Below are 18,734 nucleotides of genomic sequence, written 5' to 3'. Positions count from 1 at the left end.
CGGAGGCAGCACACGCCAGCGCGAGCCCATGGCTTGCGCCGGGGCTGCAGGAGCTCAGCGCTCAAGAGGCAGGCCAAGGACAGGAGGCTGCAGGACTCCCGGGGAGGAGAGAGGCTGGAATACCCTGGGATTTCCATGGAGCCTGCTGGCCAAGCACTGGCTCCCAGCACGCTGCAGGGGCGGGGCAGGATCATGGCCACGCGGGAGGGAGCCAGCTCAGCCTGCAGCTGGGGTGAGGAGGCAGCTAGAGGGGGGGCCAGGTGCTCTCAAGGAGAGCAAGGGGCCAGTGGCCACTGCCCAGAATCACTGTCGGCCGCAGCAGCAGGCAGCTGCGAAACCGAGAGGCCAGAGGCACCCAGCTCAGCACCAGCCATGTCTTGCCTGTCTCCCCCTGCCCCCGGGGCCGAGCACCCCTCCCACCGCAGGTGCAGCCTCCTCTGCCCTCGCTCCATGACCCCTCACTCTCTGCACCTCTGGGCTACTCGCTCCAGCTACACAACCCAGGGCTTTACAGCTTCAGCCTGCTCTCCCCTGGGCCCTCTAACAGCACCCTGCAACATGGCAACCCCCTGCCTCCACGGGGCAGGGGCCACTAGCCATACAGCACCCCCCTTCCTGTCTAGTGCCCCCCTGCTCTCCCCTGGGCCCTCTAACAGCACCCTGCAACATGGCAACCCCCTGCCTCCACGGGGCAGGGGCCACTAGCCATACAGCACCCCCCTTCCCGTCTATTGCCCCCCTGCTCTGGCCTGAGGCACCTCGGCCCCGCAGGCTCTCCTACCCGGCCGCGGGTCATGCACAAGGAGAGGGGGGCCCATTGCGTGTATCTGGGTAAGGGGGGGCAGTGCCCACCCCCCACACTAGACAGACCCCACCCGTGACGGTGCTCAGAGCTCCCCAGGAAAGCCCCCGTTAGCTCAGTCTGCGGGGGGGCCCTGTTTCCTCACCGTGACGGCACACACGGGGCTGTCGTGGCCAAGGCAGGCTGCCTCGGGGGCCTCCGATCACCAACATGCTGGGGCAGCCCAGGAAGGGTTTAGCAAGGGAGAGACCAGGGTGATGCCTAAGACTGGGCCGAAAAGCAACAAGCTCAGAGCTGCAAGGGACGTGTAACCAGCCTGCTCAGGGCTCCGACCAGCCCTTCAGAGACCCGGGGTGAGCAGCTGCCCCCGCCCGGCTCAGCACCCCCCCTCGTGCTGGCGGGGGGCGGAGCCCGGTTCCATTCGTCTGTAAGAAATGGCTGCGCTTTGCAAGGGGAGATGGGAGTGAACCAGTCCAACGGGCGTGAGGGGCATGGACCCTTGGGATGCTTAGACAAGGACGCGTCCTGGCGCAAGGCCTGACCCCTCCCGTCTCGCCGCGCTCCCATGGGGGTGGGGGTGGGGGTGTGGCGAGGCCAGACAGACGCGTCTGCCCCCGGGCGCAGGGAGCACTACGGAGAAGGGGGCAGGCTGCTGGCTAAAGCGGGTCCAGGGAGCCACCGCGACAGCGACGGGGTACAAGGAAAACCAGCCGGGGCCGAGGGCAGGTCTATTTCTGCTCCTGCTTGTGCTGCTGGTACTTCCGGTAGTGGGTCTGGATGGTGACGGCCGCCCGCTCAGCCGGGTCACACGTGCACTTGCTCTCGCGGCTCGGCTCGGGCGGCGCGGCCCCTGGGGAGAAAGGCAAAGGCCACCGTGAGAGCAGCATCCAGGCCCCGGTGGCAGCCCTGCATTCCAGGCTCAGCGCCCCAGCCAGCAGCAGCCCCCCACGCCTTCCCCCCAGAGCCTGCCAGCACCTCACACCTGGCCTGGAGGGGCCTCGCCTAGGGCCCAGGGGAAATGCAGCCTCTGCCGTCCCAGCACCCCCACCCCGGGCCACGTTCGCGCCAGATGCTGCTGAATAAACTGGGCCGTGTCCCCCGAGCCCATTTCTAGCCACCTCCGCAAGGAGACGGCCAAGTAAAAGGCTGTTGGGGATCGGCTCCTGCCTGCTCACAACAGGCCCTGTTCTCCAGACGCCCCCATGCCAGCAGCCGGGCGGGGGGCTTACGGCTGCATAGCCCCAGCGGTGTGGGCTGCTGACAGCCCTTCCCGGACGAGTGTTGTGGGGTGGAGCAGACACTGGACCCATGGACATCGCTGCCCGGCTGGAACGCTGCGGCCACAAGCCCAGTTCTCCCCAGGGGCCCCCACTCGGGCCACTGTCCTTTTCCAAATCCATCACTCCAGGCCTCAGAACAAGCAGCAGCTGCAGGTGGCTGGCGGGCGTGGAGCCCGGCCTTTGGCATGTCTGACCACAAGGCTACACTGCCCCTCTGCCCCCCAGGATAGGAGTCGGTAGTTCCTGGCTCCGGGACTGTGCAGACTGGATAGTCACACACTGATTTCCTAGCAGTGACCCAGGGACCTGCTGAGCTGTAGAACCGGCCTGGGCATTAGTGACCGAGACGCCCGGCGCTTCACACAGGCGACAGGTGCATCCTGCTGGGCAGACAAGGCCGCGCAGCTGCCAATGAGCCTGGGCAAACTCTGGTGTCCGCCAGGCACCTTTGGGCTTGCATCTCGGAGGGCCCAGGCCTGGCGATGGAACAGGCTGCCTCCATTTTCAAGGGCCGGCCCCTGGAAAGCCAGGAACTCCCCCGACAAGAGCTGCACAAGGAACCCCGAAATGGCCTGTCACAGCCCCTGCCAGAGAGCGGCCCCGACAGCGAAACCCTGGGAAGTCACAGCCCCACGTCTAACGCTTCTGCTCCAGCTCCACACCAGGCGCACGAAGCCACGCGGCCCAGGCCTGCATGGAGCCCCGGCAGGGGGCTGAGCCGTGAATCCGGCAAGGGCAACCAAGAGCCAAGCAAGAGGCAGCGTCGTCCGCACTGCGCTGGCCTTTCCGCCGGGCGCCCGAGCAGTGTGCTGCTGGAATTCAGTCCAGCGGCCGCCTGGGGCGCCAGAGAGGAGACGCCATGCTGGACTCCCTCCCCGGAGCCTGTGCGGAGCCGGACACAGCCCCTGGCTCAGCGCCCAGCTCAGCAGCACGCTCCAGGCCTGCGACCGAGCCACCAGCACACGTGCCTCACCCGATTACCGCCGGGCGGCCCTGCGAACAGACGGGGACAAAGCCCATTTGCTGAGCACTTGGCTCCTTTCCAGGCAGCAGGATTCGCGGGCGTTTCCCAGTGGCTTGTGCCAGGCCAGGAGGGAAGAGGACGGGGTGGCCACAGCTGCCGTAGGGCAGAAGGGCCTTCTCGCAGCCTGCTCTTTCCATTGTGGAGTCAGCGGGGCCGGTTTGCGGGAGAGGCTTTGCTTAGACACAAGCATGACAGGCCCACCCAGAATGGGGCAGAGCAGCCCCCCAGGGTGGGCGCTGGGCTTTGGGTGCTGACAGCAGCCATCCTGCCGAGGACCCTGCATCCACTCCCAGTACGTGCAAATCAGCACAAACGTGATTACACGTTAATGAACTGGAGCACGCCAACTCTGCTGGGTGGGAGCAGCGCGGCTCGGGGCTGGGCAGCCCTGCCGCAAACCAGCCCTCTTCCAGCTGGTGGGCGCGGCTGCAGGCCCCAGCTCCCTGCCCGGCATGCCAGGGGCACGCCGCATGCTCACCTTTCCGCCCCGGCAGCGAGTAGATGCTGTTGTGCCGAGAGCGTCCATCTTTCTGGAAATAGAACAGAGACAGGAAGAGTCAGTTCTGTACCCGGCTGGCCCTTGCCAAGGGAGACGAAAGGCCCCGGCAGGAGGAAGGGCTTTTAAACTCTCCATTGTGCGCAGCGACTCACAGCCAGGCACAGGGGCAGCGCGGAGTAACGCTCCAATGAAGTAACAACGGCGAGAGCTCCGGGAACAGCAGTATGGAAAAGGGAAAAGAAGCTGCCTCTGGAGATTCAATTTGCATATTCTAGGCTCATTAATGGAACAGCAGTTCAGATGAACGCGAGAGCCTGGTCAGTTTCACCATCGCTCAGACCCTCGCAGGATGCTGCAGCGCTCGGCGGGGGGCGCTTCCATCCAAAGGGAAAGCAACGTTACTGTGCTTCCAACCCCCAGGACCTTTCTGCCTGGCGTGGTCCCTTGCAGAGACGTTCTTCTCTGCCCTTGGGAGAAAGAGTCTCCTCCCCGTTTACGCAGCCTGTGTTCTCAGCAGACTGTTAAACACACACTCCCCTCCCCCCGTTTTATTAATCAAACGTACAAATAGGCCCATTTGTATCACTACCCAGGCGAGCCCGACCTGCGAGTTCCACCGATCAGAACCCAGGAAAGCTGGCAAAGTAGTGCCCCAGACTAGCTCTGTCACGTTTCGGGCAGGGAAGACCCTTAGTTCCAATAAACACAATCCTAACAAACGGGATGCTGCCGAGGGAACTCCCCCACGCGCCCGTGATGTAGTGTCGGTACCTTGCCGGTTGCTATGCTGGGCGGTGGGCTGTGGGTGACCCCCACTGGCTGCTGTTTGTAGCACGGCCCAGCAGGACGAGTCAAAGGGGCTCCCAACCTGTCTGACCAGTGATCTCCCAGGGAGAGAAACAAAGGAAGGAGGGAAGGCCAGCCTCTGGGTGGGGGGCAGGGCTGGAAGTGAGTGTGTCAGTTTCGGTCTGAGAGCATGGAGGAGACAGCCTAGGGAAAGGGGCTGGGATTTAGGGGCCCAGGCTCCCCCATCTCAAGGGGGGCTGAGGCATCCTAGGCCTGCCCTGGAACCAGATGACATCTGTGCTGTGCTGTATCCTGGAGAAGCAATAAACTCCCTCTGTTCTACTGGCTGGTGGAGTCTGTCTGTGCCACTACGGGGGTGCAGGAGACGGGAAAACCCCAATACACCGTCACACCTTCCAGTTCAGCATTTCGTGGCAGGAGAAGGCATTGAGGGAAGGAAAGGGCACGGAGTTTTGGAAACCTCCACTTACTGCATGAGGTCACCGTTTCTTTAGTCCACGGTGTGTCACCAAGTTCATAAGACTTGTCAGCAGGAGGCCATTGGAGCTGGCTGGGGATGGACCCGCAGAAGGAAGCAGGGTTGGACGTAGCTAGTGAGCAGGGCCCTGCGTGCTGTGCTAGCTGGAGTCACTGTGGTGTTAGGGGGCTCTTGCTTTTTTTCCTTCTCCAGGCAGAGAATTATGTTCACGTTTCCCCCGAATCGTTTCCTACCACGTGCATTAAACACACCTCCCCTGAGTGTCTCTTCTGGGGAGTGCCTCTCTCACTCTTGCGGTCCAGACCCACCTCGTGCAGTAGTTCACCTCCAGACTGCCCTGGTGCCTGACCACCAGCGCGATTCTGCTTGTGTCACTGGGGGCTATGGGGAGTGACAAGCGGCTGGTTCTCCAGAGCTACGGCAGCACAGCACAGCACGGCGCACGCCCACTGGCACGTCAAAGCCCAGCATATCCTTTCCGCCCTGGCCGGCGGGGACGCTGCGAGCAGCATCCAGCAGACGCAATGCAATTCTCCACATCCACAGCTTTCCCTGTGCTGTGGCTCACAGCCACACCGCCACAGAAGGCTGGCTGCAGTTGTAAAGGGGCTGTGCTTCAGGGAACGAGGGCTCTGGGCACTAGGCTGGGCTGCAGCAGCCAAGGGGAAACAGCTAGTCTAGGCCAGGCTGCCCCGTCGCTCTCGAGACCCCACCCCTGGGCAGCCCCGGTGGCCCGCGGTACCCTGCTGCCATGTCTCCAGCATGGCCCAGGCAGGCAGCCCCTCCCCGTCGGATGCACTCGGGCTGAAGGAGGAGACAAAAGGAACAGCACGTACCCCGCTGTCCCGGCGGCTCTGGGTCACACACTGGACCTGCCACGGCAGGGGCTGGTACACGAGATAGGGCAGCGGCTCCTCATGGAACAGGCTGGTTCCGAGCTGGGTGGTGGAGCACAGCAATGCAGGTTAGAGACAGACCCACCCCCGCCTGCAAGGAGACTAGACGGAGCCAGAGCTTAGGAGCGCCCTGAGCTCTCCCGGGCGCGACAACTCCTCCCTCCCCCTCCAGTCCTTGCACCGCCCCCCCCTCGCCCTCCCCCGGTCCAGCGAGACCAAGGGACTTTCCCACACGCCCACCAGGGGTCTGGGGCAGAGCAGGGAACTGGCCGGGGCCCCAGGCTAACACTGGCCCTTCCTTTCTCTGCCTAGATCCTGGGGGAGGAGGAGTAGCAAAGGAGCGTTACATTTACAGCAGCGTGCCCGTCCATGGGCCGGGTGTTACTCAGACGCCAGCGCGGGCTGGGGGCAGTTCTGCGGCCCATCTGGGGTTAGGTTAGGACCCTCCATCCTCTCTGAGAGCCAGGAGGTTTGCAAACCCTTGTGCCTGCTGCTTCTGCCCATGCCCCGCGTTGGAGGCGTAATCGTCCATTTGTGACCTCACAGGCAGCTGCCAGGGAGACGGGTGTGAGGTCACAGGCGGCGGAGCACAGGGAGGAGGGGGAGCAAGGCCACTGCCACAGACGCACAGTTACGGCTCCGCAGGGTGGCCAGGTGGCATCGGGATGTTCCGCAGGCCCTGCAGCGAGGATGGGCAAGGGGCTGGCTCTTACGCCAGGCTCTCCGCTCCCAGGAAACTCTCTCGGAGGGGAACTCACTGCCCCCTCCCCTCCCTCTGGGGTCGCTGCCGGACCCCGGGCGCCGCATGGAGAGGCAGACGTGCGCAGCCTTGGGAAAATCGCTTCCCTTCCCTGCGCCCTGCGATGGCGTCCGGCCTCCGCACGACAGGTGCTCGGAGAGCCACGGACCAGGGCTAGCAAGGGGCGGACGCGGAGGGACGCAGGGTGCCGCAAGCCAGGGTCCTCCTCCCCGGGGCGCACCAGGCTTGGAGACTGCCCCCGCTTGAGGGAAGAGAAACGACTGTACCTGCCGCTGCCCCGGGGTCCCGCCCAGAGGCGGGTGAGAGGCTCTGGGGCAGATAATTGAGCTGGCACCGCGGCGGACTGGCTGGGCTCAGCCCCACTGGCCATGGCTGGGATTTGAGCCCGGGGGAACCCCAGGGCAGGGCCGGCCTGCCCGTGAGACGCACTGAGGCACCAGACTGGGGGGGCCAGTGTAGAGCGCTGTGTCTGCTGCCGGTGCCGATGGAGTCTCCTGCGCTGGATGCTGGGCTGGGGGAAGGAGGCACCAGAGACACAGGCAGGCAGGAGAAAAGGGGGCGTGGGGGCGTCAGGTGCCCGAATGTGGCGGGTTTCGCTGCACGCGCTGCAGGCAGCCCAGGAGTGACGGGGCAGACGAGGCATCGCAGGCGGATGGCCCGGCCCGGCTCTGGGCTGTACAGCCAGCGCATGGACCCCGCACCCCCCAGCAAAGCCCCGCCCCACGGCAGGCAGCAGGCTCTGCCGGGCTTGCCTGCCAGCGCGCTGCGGGGGTCTCGAGCCGGCAGGAGCCAGCGGCCCCGGAGAGTTACCAGCAGCCCCCGCCCGCCCCGCCCCGCCTCACCTGGCCCAAGGCGCGCACCATGAAGAAGAGCGCGGTCAGCAGCGAGGCCAGCATGGTCAGCGGGGCCCGCCAACGGGACCCTCTCCCGGAGAGACCGACCGGCTCCGGCGCCTGCCCCCGAACTGGCCCCGTCGCCAGTGCCCCGGCGGACCCCCCGTAAGGAGCTTAGCGCCCGCCCCGCCCCGCCCGCGCGCCTGGGCCCTGGGCCGGGCCAGATGGCACCGCGCGGCCTCGTCTCCCCCCCGCAGGGGGCTTAAGGAGCCAGGGACGTGGCCCAGGCAGGTGCCGGGCGGGGCGGGAGGCGTCACATGCAGACGCACCGCAGGAGCTCGCAGGCGCTGCCCCCTCCCCGAGCGCGCTGAGCCGGGCCAAGCCCCAGGGGCGCGGAAAGGCTCCGGCGTTTCATCACCCGGAGTGAGCCCCGGGGGGGGGGGGGCAGGGCCCCTTTGCGAGCCAGCAGGACGCACCCAGCCGAGGGGCCCACGGACCCGATTACGCCCCACGCGGCAGCACGTCCCGGCTGAACAGGGGCCGAGACGGAGCCAGCCCGGAGCGCGAGCGGCCAGCGCCCTGGGGCAGTAGCGGGAGGGGGCCCGTCCCGGGAGAGGCAGCGCACCGGGCTTGCCCCAGGCTGGCCTCGCCCGGGTCCTCTCTCTGGGCAACACGCCCCCAAGTTCCAGGCCAGCAGCGCTGCCCGTCTCCTGTGTCACCCCCAGGCCGGCTCCCGGCCCAGGGGCACCAGGGGGCTGCAGGGCGCTTGGCGTGAGCCGAGCTCAGGGGGCGGGATGGCAACGCCGGCACCAGATGGAAGGAGACAGACACCCCCTCCCCCCCCCGCTTGGTTTCCTCAGCCCTTCTCCGGCAGCACCTCGGCCCACACGCATCCCTGCCGGCAAACCCAACTCTGAGCCCCCGCGCCCCTCGGCCAGGGCCCGGCGGATGAGCCCCTGCAAAGCTCTGGCTGGGATGGTTTAGCTTGGGGGGGGGGGGGGGACTGATGGTCTCCTGAGGCCTCTGCAGAGGGCCCAGCGCCCGCAGGACACGGCCTGGCTTCCCTCCTGACACAGTGGGAGCAGCGCCCACTGCGCCCTGTGCCAGCTGCTGGGAGGGCACGAGGGGCTCGCCCAGACACTGGCTTGCAGGCTGCCAATCCGGCTTCGCCTGTTCTGCGCCTCCCAGGACTCTGCTGGTTTTCCACTCGGCCAGCCTGGGCCCAGCCTCATCCCTGGCGCTGCTGGCCGGGCCGTTCCCTGGCCCCGGGGAGCGGCCTAGAGTCAGGCTGGCCATGCCAGGGGTGCTGCGCTTTGACCGAGGGGAGGAAGGAGGCAGCGGAAGCAAGTCCACGCTGGCCCCAGCCCACTGGTCTCTGCAGCAGCGGCGGAGGTCCCGGGGTGAGCCGAGCAGGCAAGAAACTGCTCCTGGGCCCAGTGGCGAGTGCGAGCGAAGGAGCCACAGCGCAGTCCTGTCAGTCGCTGCACAGCCATGGCCAGTGGAACGGCAGCACCACGCAGCCTCAGCCTGGCCCACCACAAGGGGCGATTCCGACGCCGGCCTGGGGCTTTGCGGGGGATGCGGCTCCGGTGCTCCAGCAGGGAAAGCCAAGCCGAGTGCAGAACCGGCTCGGGAGAGTGGGAGCACAGCCCTGGCTGGCCAGGGAAGAACAGGCGGTGGTAGGAAATGGGGGGGGCGGGACGAGCCGGTGAGCCGAAGGGGGCACCAATCTGCCCGGGTTCCCAGCGATCCCATCAGTAGCCATCGGTGCTCTTATAAAATAAATGCAAATGTCAATCGTGACAGCCAAGCCGTGATTAACCAACTTTAACACCCCCCATGCGCCAGCCAGCTGCCCCCCACGTACCGCACAGCACAGCACAGCTCTGGAGCGAGCCCTGATAGCGCCCTGGTGGAGTCCAGCACCAAACCTGCCCTCGGACCTTGGCTGGACTGAACGGAGCTGCATGGCAGGAGGGGGAGAAGCCCTGAGGAACCCTGGCTCCAGGCTGAGCATGAGGAGTTTGTTCCCTAGCTTGCTAGTAGCCCACTGAGCACCCGGCCAGATACCGAACAGGCTCGTTTGCGGAGCTAAAGCCACAGCGAGCGGCAGGTCTTTGCTTTGAAGTTGGCAGAGGCACCCAGCCAGGGTCACAGCAACACAACTTGGCCAGGAGCCGGGGAAGTGTCTGGGAGCAAAGTGCAGGGCTGGGGCCGAGGGAGACAAACCTCTCTGCTGAGAAAACAAAGCTGCAGCCGTCCCCGTGGTACAAAATAGACCCGCGTCCTTTAATTTGTTACAAAACAGGATTGAGCACAAAGCATCCCGAGGGCGAGAGCTGCATCACCGCGACAGGATTTCAGCACTAAAATGGTCCGTTACCCGCACTGAGAACAGACGCTCTCTAGTGTGGACGGGTGGTTCCCAGGGGGTGGGGCACATCTCCTGCTGGGAATGCTGTGGGTCCAGTGCCCAGTGACAGCGGACGGGTTTTGTGCTGGGGGAAGCCTGGACAAGAGGGACTATTAAAAAAACAGCTGAGGCTGGCAGGTGGTTGTCGACAGCAGGAAAAGGCCCAGCGGCAAGGATCTGTGTAATCCGGCAGAGCCGGGAGGCCCGCTGCAAAGATCCTGCCTCTTCCCAGGGGTCACTCTCGGCCTCGCAGCCGCTCAACGCTGGACCTGCCCTGGGTTTCTCTCAAGGCCAGCAGCACGAGATGCTACTGCCAGAGTCCGCAAGCAGAACCCCGCCTCCCTGAATCTGTGCAGCCCCAGGCCAGGCCCTTGTTTAAAGGGACACTACGCCCGGCAAGCCCAGTGCTGGTACAAAGTTGTGAAATGTAAAAAACAGTTTCTCATTTTTAAAAATTGTGTCAAAATGTTTCCGTTTGCTTGTAAACAAGCCCCTGCAGCGGCTGCAGCCCTGGGCTAGTGCACGCGGCAGCAGGCAACACAGCCCCGCAGGGCCCATGCTCTGCAGCAGCCCTTCCGCACGCCCCGGCGGAGCAGTGCAGCCCGTACGGAGGGTGGAAGGCTGCCGCTTCCCAGCCCTCCCAGCAGCGCTTCAAAGGGGCAGCTCTCCTCCGGCAGCCTCCCTCCAAAACAGGCGTGCCGGCCGACAACGGCCCAAGAGCAACCTGCTGTTTACAGAGCGTCAATATCCCAAGCCAGCTAGCAGGGCGGCCAGCGCCGCACATCAGCCCCCTCCCCCCCAGGGCAGTTTCCAAGGCTGCGCCAGACGGGTGTTTCACATGCCACAGCCGCCCCCAGGACTGGTCCGACACTGGGGAAAGGTTCTTACAAGGGACCTTTGGCCTGGCCCCCAGTTGGGGGGCCGACGGGACACTTGACAGGCTGACTCCGCAAGACACCTTCCCTGCCATCCAATCCCACTGCATCTGCTCAGCGCTTCTCAGAGCTGGGCCGTCTGGGCTGCCTCCACCACACGGGCAGGGAGCGCAGGACACAAGGGGCCCGTCCCGCCCTAGAGGCCGCCTCTCTGGGGCAACGCTGGCCCAGACGCTACAGAACCCGGCTGGAGGGGCCCAGCACAGAGGGGCTGCCAGGACGGGGTGCGGCCGCGCAGGCAGCTGCCGTGAGAACAGCGACGGGGCGGAGCAGAGTGACCCTATCCAACGTGTCAGCCACCCCCGGCCTCTGCCGCTGCCCCGCCCACGAGTCCTGCAGAGCCCAGGCAGATGCCTCATGTAGCGCCCAGCTCCACCCCGATCAGAAATGGCTCCAAGCCAGCCCAAGTCTGGAGCTGGGCCGGAGGGTGTGGGGGGGGGGCACTCGGCCTGGGGGCCTCCACCTATTTCTGGTGGTCAGTCAAGGCCACACGTTCTGGTCTCGCACCAGGCAGCTCCACCATCAGGAACAAGGGGGACGCTAGCGAACACCGGCCGTTGGCTCTCACACCACAGCCTCTGCCCACCAGCCCAGCGCTCAGCACGTCCACACCAGAGAGAATACAGCCACAGCGCTTGGGCAGGCAGGGCAGGGAGCAGCCATCCCCACCAGGCACAGTGGCCCTATGGCTTCTGTCCTGTCAAAAACAAAGCGGGTGCGTTAAAACCCTTCCGGAGGCTTGGCCCCCGCGGTGCCCTGAAGGGTCTGTCCGAGTCCCCGCACTCGGACACACCGAATACAAAACATTTTCAAGTAGAAACAAACCCAGCGCCGGGTACTGCAGGCAACCCTGACTGGAACAGAAAGCCGGCTCTGTTCAGTCGGGGCGTGGCGCCAGCGTGGTGCTCTTCCGTGGAAGAAGCTACAGACACTCTCCCACGCTCAAAGATGTGCCACTGTTTGTTGGGGCTCCATGGCGCGTTCATCTCCTCTGGCACGTTTTCGGTCAGAAATCACCTCCCCCGCCACGTTCTTCCGAGTCCTGGGCGAGCCCCCGTGCCACCAGGGGGCTGCTGGGAGGCCATGGAGGGGACTGCTGGTGTGTGGAAGCCCTGAGATTGCAGCACTGGATTAAGCCGTCCATGAAGTGCATCTGGACACGTTCCAGGACCGGAAGAATCCGCTTGGGAAGTTCACTTGCTCCTCCCTCCTGGAAAGAAGCTGTATTTCAAGGGCCGAGCAGAAAGAGAGACGAGAGCGCTGGGTAGCACGGCAAGGCCATGTATTGCTAGAGGGGACAGAGTGCAGCTCGCCAAGCCGGCTCCGTGGCCGCTCAGTAGTGATACACTTTAATTTGGTTGTTTTCATCCAGGCCAAGCTGCACCAGGCCAGGGCTGCTGGCAGAGGGCTTCTGTGTGCTCGCGAAGAGAGGCCTGGCAGCCGCGTGAAGGAAAAGCAGGACTCGGGTGTGAGACTGGCCTGAGGGACCCGGGAGGTGGACGAGTGACCACGGGCAGGACACACCTCACACTCACATGGCACACGCAGAGCTCTGCACACGGATCAGCTAGACTTACAGTGGGATTATGGAACGCAAAGCAGCACCGAGATCAGGACAAACGGCTCTGTCCCGGGGCAGGGGATTTGCTGCCCATAGCACCGTGAGCTGCAGAGAGAGGTACAGCTGCAGCGTAATGCTGGAGGGCACGAGGGACCTATTACCCCCTTTAACAGCACTGGGAGATTTCCCTCTCCTGCCTCTGCTCCATTTGACACAATTGCCCTGCATCGCACAGCAGCCAAACGGCTCCTCAGAAACTGCCCACAGCACAAACATCGGTGCTGCTAAATGTCTTGCAGGAACCAGCTTTTAGTGGATCAACTTCTGCTGGGAAGAGACACAGTCAGGCTACACAGAGCTCTCCTGTAGGGTGAGTGTCGCGGACTCACACATGATGGACCAGATTGTTTGGTGTAAGAGGTAACACACATTTCTCTCACCAACAGAGGCTGGTCCAATAAAAGGTATTACCTCGCCACCTTGTCCTCTAACATGGGAGCTACAGGGCTACATTACACTGCATACAGGGACTAGCGTGACCTGACGAGATTCAAACAAAAGGAAGGATTTCTTCACACAACGCACAGCAAACCTGTGGAACTCCTTGCCAGAGGATACTGAGAAGGCCAGGACCTCAACGGGGTTCAAAAAGGAGCTAGATAAATCCTTCTAGGATAGGTCCACCGATGGCTACTAGCCGGGATGGGCAGGGATGGTGTCCCAAGCCTCTGTCAGAGGCTGGAAATGGATGACCGGAGAGGGAGCATGTGAGGATTCCCTGTTCTGTTCCCTTCCTCTGGGGCACCTGGCGCTGGCCACTGTCGGAAGAGAGGAACCTGGGCTGGATGGGTCCTTGGTCTGACCCAGTCTGGCCCTTCTTGCACTTAACCCTTCACTTCCCAGCTTCCTCCCGTCGTTGCTCCTGTGGCCAGCCAGAGCAGTGCAGTACCTGGACTAGGAGGGGCAGCGCCTTGGGCCACCAAGGCACAAAGAGAAGGGATTTCTCTCAGGTCACAGGGAGTGAAGACAGCTGGGCAACAGAATCCAGCAGTCCCCTTCTGCTCTAACCACTAGGCACGTCGCCCCTTGCAGGGACCACAAGCAGGAGGCTCTGAGGTGTCACCGTCCCTGAGCGCCTGGCTTCCGCTTCCACAACAGCAGCCAGCAGAGCACACGAAGACCAAGGCAAAGGATACACTTTGGAATCCTTCCGGAAATTCGCCAGCCACCTCTTGTTGGCATCAATCATTCCCTGGACATTTGTCCTGTCCGCCTCCGGGCCGCGGGGCTGGGAGTGCTGGAACAGGCGGAGTTGCTCCCTGGCATGGCGAGAGAGAGAGAGAAAGGTGTGGCAAGAAACGAGACCGAACCGTGGAACCAGCCACCTCTTCCTGGCACAGTCTCCGCTCCTCCTCACCCCTCCCAGGCCGGGAAGACCTGTCAGCCGGCAGGCAACTCAGCTGCCACCCTCCTGGTCTCTCTCGCACCCGTTCATCCCCAGCTACCGCCCTGGGAGTCTCCATTTCCCGTTACCCACGGTCCAGTGGCACCAACTCACTCTTCTTCAGGGAGAAGGGGGAGGCAGCACCACCCTTGCCCCGGTCCCTTGCTGTTGGGTAGCAAAAGCCCAGCAGAGAGAGACTCTAGAGGACACAGATGTAAGGGGTTTGGAGAGGAGAGGAGAGGAGAGGGAAGGGACGCCCAGGCAATTAAGCTGCTCTCTGCACTCGCTGCAGGTGCTGCTTAGTCAGGCCCAAGTTCCACGGACACAGGACAGATTCTTAGCACTGCCGGTGGGGGTCGGCGGAGCAGCTGTTCAGCAACGGGGAAACACCAACCCCGGGCCGGGGGTAGCCAGCCAGCAGGGAGCTGCGCCGTCGGGACGGTCCTTGGCCTGTACAATGCCAAGCCCTTCCAACGGACGAGACTCGGGGGCTGCACCCAAGAATCGCACGGCATTTTACAAAGCAACGAGAACCGCGGTGATCACACGAGCGTCGCTCGCAATCGAGCGGAGCCAGGCAGCTGCAGCCCAGCTGGACTAGCCACAGACAGGCCTTCTGGGGAACGGTGCTGGGCAAGGGGGGTCGTTACAAGAGGCAGGGGAGTCGGCGGAGTGGCTGCTCCTTGTGCAGGGCGTGCGCTGGAGGCCACGTCTATCGCCACGGCACTCCTGTGGGCACGGCGCACTCAGCACTCGCGAGAAGAGACTGAGGCCTGGGAACGCGGGTTCATCCCCTGCCCTTTCCGAAAGGTTCCAAAGGATCTTTTAGTTCTATCTGCCCGCCAGGGTCTCCACCGCTCAGCCACGAAACCACGGGGGTCCAGAATGCAGCCCTCCTCCCCCCAACCAGCCGGCACCACACTGATCCGGAGTGTGAGCTCCCACGTGGCGTAGGACTGGAACCCTTCATGTTCCGACCCTGGAAGCCGAGTGCTGTGGGCTGAGCCTTCCAGGGAGCACTCGTGGGAAAGCTGCAGCTGAGTAGTTCTATGGGGCCCTGGCTAACACCTGCAGCTCTGACCCGCCCCAGCCCATGTAACAAGCAGATCGGGGCAAACTCGGACCTGAGCTACCAGCCCCGCGGAAGCAGTAACAGCTGCGCCTGGACACATTCACACCCAAGGGCCCGGAGTCTTACCCTGCAGGCAAATAACCTAGTTTGCTGTCCAGAGGGGCAGGACTTCCGCTGAGCGCCGGGACCCCGCCTGGAAGAGAAACGGGCACTAGAGACCGAGCACACGCTGCAGGAGAGGCTTCCCGGCCGGTCTCCAGGGCCGAGCAGAGCTCTCGTCTCTGAGCTCGACAACACATCGCCCTGCACGGGGAGCTCACCCGCTGGGCGCTCTGGGACTGAGCTTGTGGAAAGTTCGCAGCAGGGTCTGTTCCCAAGGGGAGACCGGGAACAAGGAACAGCCCGCCCCCCCCCCCCCCAATTCCTGTTGTCAAGCCTCAGATCCTCCCGATTTCTAACTTCCCTTGGGATCCCTGCACCCAGCAGCAGGACAGCCCTTATTGCCCCTAAGGCAGGGGCAGGCAAAATACGACTGCCCCTCCCCCCACTGCTCGGAGCAGCTCTCTGAATGCTGCAAGCCCAGGGGGAGGGGAGTAGAGCAGCGGTCCCCAACCTTTAGAGGCTCCCGGGCGCCTGGGGGCGGGGCCACTCACGCGCCGGGCGCCCAGGGGTGGGGCCACTCGTGCCAGGGGGTGGGGCCGCGCATCCTGGGGCACGCCAGGGGTGGGGATGCCCTTGCACCCGGCACTGGCATGTGCCCCGGGGCTGAGGCCCGCACCAGGCGCCAGTACGTGTTGTGCGTCTGGGACCGGCGCCTCCAGTGCGCCGCGCGCCGGGCCAGCCCAGGTTGTCGGCGGGCGCACACAAATGCCCTGGCGGCGCCATGGCGCCCCCGGGCACCGCGTTGGGGACCACTGGAGTAGAGGCTTCATGCCCTGCTCCCGCCCCCAGCTCAATCTCGCAGCTCCCATGTGCCAGTTTCCAGCCAATGGGAGCTGCCTGTTTGCAGGACAGGCGGCATGCAAAGTACCCCTCCCCCCGCTGGTTTCGCAGCACTCACAGCCTCACATGGTCCTGGAAGCTGATGCAGGGGCCCCGACTGAGGAACCTGCTGGGCTGCTGGCCAGGAGCTGCCCAGGTAACTGCCTCCCGGCAGGAGCCTGTCTCTGGCACCCCATCCCCTCCCTCAGCCCACCTCCTGCACCCCTCCCGCTGAGAACCGCCTCTCTCTGTACAGCCCCCCTTCAGGGAGTTGAAGGCCGCTGTCAAATCCCCCCTCGCCTCCGTCTCACTCTCCCAAGAGTTTCCTTGCCCCCCAAAGGCAGAGAAGAGGGTCCCCCCCACCTGGGACCTGCCCAGTTCTCCTTCTGCCATTTAAATGGCGCATGAGCAGAGGGTCTGCCAGTGCCACGACCCCCAAACCCAGGGGCAGGCTAGGGAGGCAACGCCCCCCGCAAAACGAGGCAAAGGTAAATCACTAGGCCCCACAGCAACGCTCGTCACAGGGCCCCTCGCGGCGTTTACGCAGGTTTCACATTTAAGTCCTCGTGAGTCAGTGAGCCCTTGGCACGTGCTGCAGCGCTTTGCTGAATCTGGGCCCAGCTCCTCGGCCGGGGGATAGCTTCCGGCCTGGTGCTCGCACACAGCACTTCCTAGCCCCGCAGGTCCGCGGCTGGCCCATCCACGCCGACCTCAGAGAGGGCTCGTAAAACAGAACGCCTCTGCCCTCAGCACGTTCTCACCAGGCAACGCAGCAAGCGCGGGGCTGCCGCCGTTTGCTGGCTCGGGATTAGCAGGACTCGGGGCTGGGGATTTAGGACGTAAATAGAAAAAAATTAGCTCTGGCAAGGAAATTGTAAAGTGGGAGCCACATGTATCGCGTCAGTGTCTCCAGTGAGGCACACAACCCAGTAGAAAGGCCCTCCCCTTCGCTGGCCCCCAGTGGCCAGGCCTGTGCACGTGGCAGACGCTGAAGTGCTCTGGAAACACGGTAATGAGATCAGCTTTGCACTTCGCTCCCGGAACGAGCTGCTGTTATCTCCTCCTCTCTGCGAACCGCCACCCGCCCCAGTGCAGGGAGCTGTCTGCCATGGAGCCCGCTGCCCAGCAGGGCACAAAGTCACCTTGTTCTCTCCCCCCTGCAGAGAGGGCTGGCTGCCCCCAAGCCACACTCGTCAGGCGCTAGCCCTGAGCTCAGGTGTGCACCGGAGCGCCGCTGGGTCTCTCTAAAGAGCACACGGCAGGCAGATCACCCAGCCAGCACTTCAGAGCAGCTGCAGAGCCACGAGCTCTCCAGTGCACCCTTGCTGTAAGCCCCCGGGAGCCCGGCCTGGCTCTCGCCTGCCCCCTCACATTTGGTTGGTCCCAGGTTTGGTTCTGGCCCTCCCAGCCCCTGTGCTATGCCCACTGTGTTAAGCCAGCCTGCTACCGGAAAGGCACCTCCCTGGGCGCGGTCTGCTACCAGCACACCTAGGCCGTGAAAACGGCAAGCCCACAACCCGCACTGGGATCTCCTCTGCGAGCAGGGAGAGCCAGCTCTGCCTGGGATGGGAGGCAGACTCCAGCCACCGGCCACTCCTGCACCTCCACGAGGGCCGCCCCACACGACCCCCTGGGAGCTGGCAAGGCTCCCCCAGGACATGCAGCAGAGAGCAGAGCCCTACGCCTCCTCCACGTAGCGCACCAAGCGCTCTATCTCCAGCGAGCCGAGTCCAGCACCAGGCTACAGCTGAACCAGGCAAGGCTGCAGGAGACGAGCGAGAGCGTTAAAGAACCTGCCTCCCCAGGAGCATCACTTCCCGCCATTCCTGCAAATCCCTAGGCCGGCCAGCAGCCCCGCCCCAGCACTTCCAGACCCAAGCAGGCTGCTTCCGCCTGCCCCGCGACAGGGAGACCTGGCCATGCTGGCCCATGGGGCAGGTGGCCCATCTGCCCAGCGCACCGTGAACACACCACCCGGCGCCAGCTGAACAGAGGCCGGCTCAAGGACCAGAGGACCCTGCGGGATTGGCTGAGGCACGACCCCTGCTCTCCCCCCAGCGACATTCCAGCGGAGCAAAGGGACCGTCAGCCCTCGGGGAAGGCTTGGGAGGCAGGACACGGTCCCGGCGGCTGGGCCACGGCTATGCAACGAGCCCCCACAGCACTCGGAATGGACACAGTGCTCCCATCTCTGGTGCAGCTCCGCAGGCACCCACCCTAACCACTCCAGCCACGTCCCCTACGGGCTGGCAAGGGAGAACCGTGACCCTGTGCAAGACCTGGGGGAGCGGAGCTGCTTTGGAAATGCAGGGAACCACTGGACGGAGCAGAATGGAACAGCGGCCAAGGACACAGAGACGCTGCTGACAGTATGGGGCGGGCCATGGCCCATTTGGGATGGCAATGTTTAACCGGTGAATCCATTAACCACAAAGCTGCTGCTCATCAGTTCCAGTTAGTGCTCAAACCCCCGAGGGCTGTCAAAAGCCCGTGGGGGCCAGGACCCTGCAAAGCTGGCAGCCTGTGGGGGCCAGAGGCTGGTGGGGCCGGCACTGTCATCAGCCCACAAAGCCCCCAGCCCACAGGGAGCGGAGGCCTGTGGGGCTGGTGCCGCTGGCAGCCCGTGGGGCAGGAAGCAGGCGAGACCGGAAGCTGGCAGCCCACGGGGCTTGTTTAACCGATTCAAACATTAACGGGTTCCATGGTTAACATTGTCAAGTCTTTTGCCTCCCTAGTACCGATGGAGCCTGCTTCAATCCTCCAAGAGCTGGCTCCTAACCCGCCCATGTAGGGCTCCGGTCGCTCCGCGGTGTGCCCAGCAGAGGGTGCAGTGCCAGGGAGTGCGTGGTCAGTCCCCCAGGGCAGCGGGCCCGGGGCTCTCTGCTGCACCCTGGCACAGAAGCGGCAGCACAAGATCGATGGTGACAGACAGGAGGAGGAGGTGCGGCG

At 64.2% G+C, this 18,734-nt stretch overlaps 1 protein-coding gene across 9 annotated transcripts in view; it reads right to left on the bottom strand.

The window, feature by feature from the left end:
• Positions 1 to 1,517: 1,517 nt before the first annotated feature.
• The window catches only part of CEP164 (centrosomal protein 164), a 76,886-nt gene continuing 59,669 nt past the window's right edge, over positions 1,518 to 18,734 (bottom strand). For 7 of the 9 annotated variants that reach the window (XM_075909321.2, XM_089773291.1, XM_089773292.1 and 4 more), the window contains 7 exons: positions 16,547 to 16,609; positions 14,931 to 14,997; positions 13,485 to 13,607; positions 9,247 to 12,160; positions 5,727 to 5,828; positions 3,585 to 3,636; positions 1,518 to 1,652 (listed from right to left, as the gene is read on the bottom strand). In XM_075909321.2, coding sequence (XP_075765436.2) covers positions 12,061 to 12,160; positions 13,485 to 13,607; positions 14,931 to 14,997; positions 16,547 to 16,609 — 353 coding nt within the window. In that variant the 3' untranslated portion in view covers positions 1,518 to 1,652; positions 3,585 to 3,636; positions 5,727 to 5,828; positions 9,247 to 12,060. The remainder of the gene's footprint in view (positions 1,653 to 3,584; positions 3,637 to 5,726; positions 5,829 to 9,246; positions 12,161 to 13,484; positions 13,608 to 14,930; positions 14,998 to 16,546; positions 16,610 to 18,734) is intronic. The other 2 variants (XM_075909322.2, XM_089773296.1) reach the window with 1 other exon arrangement.

This window comes from Pelodiscus sinensis, chromosome 25 (genome assembly GCF_052426305.1).
Source record: "Pelodiscus sinensis isolate ZL-2025 chromosome 25, ASM5242630v1, whole genome shotgun sequence".
Lineage (NCBI taxonomy): Eukaryota > Metazoa > Chordata > Testudines > Trionychidae > Pelodiscus > Pelodiscus sinensis.
Note: the sequence above shows the minus strand (reverse complement) of the source record. Positions and strands in the feature narration are given on the sequence as shown.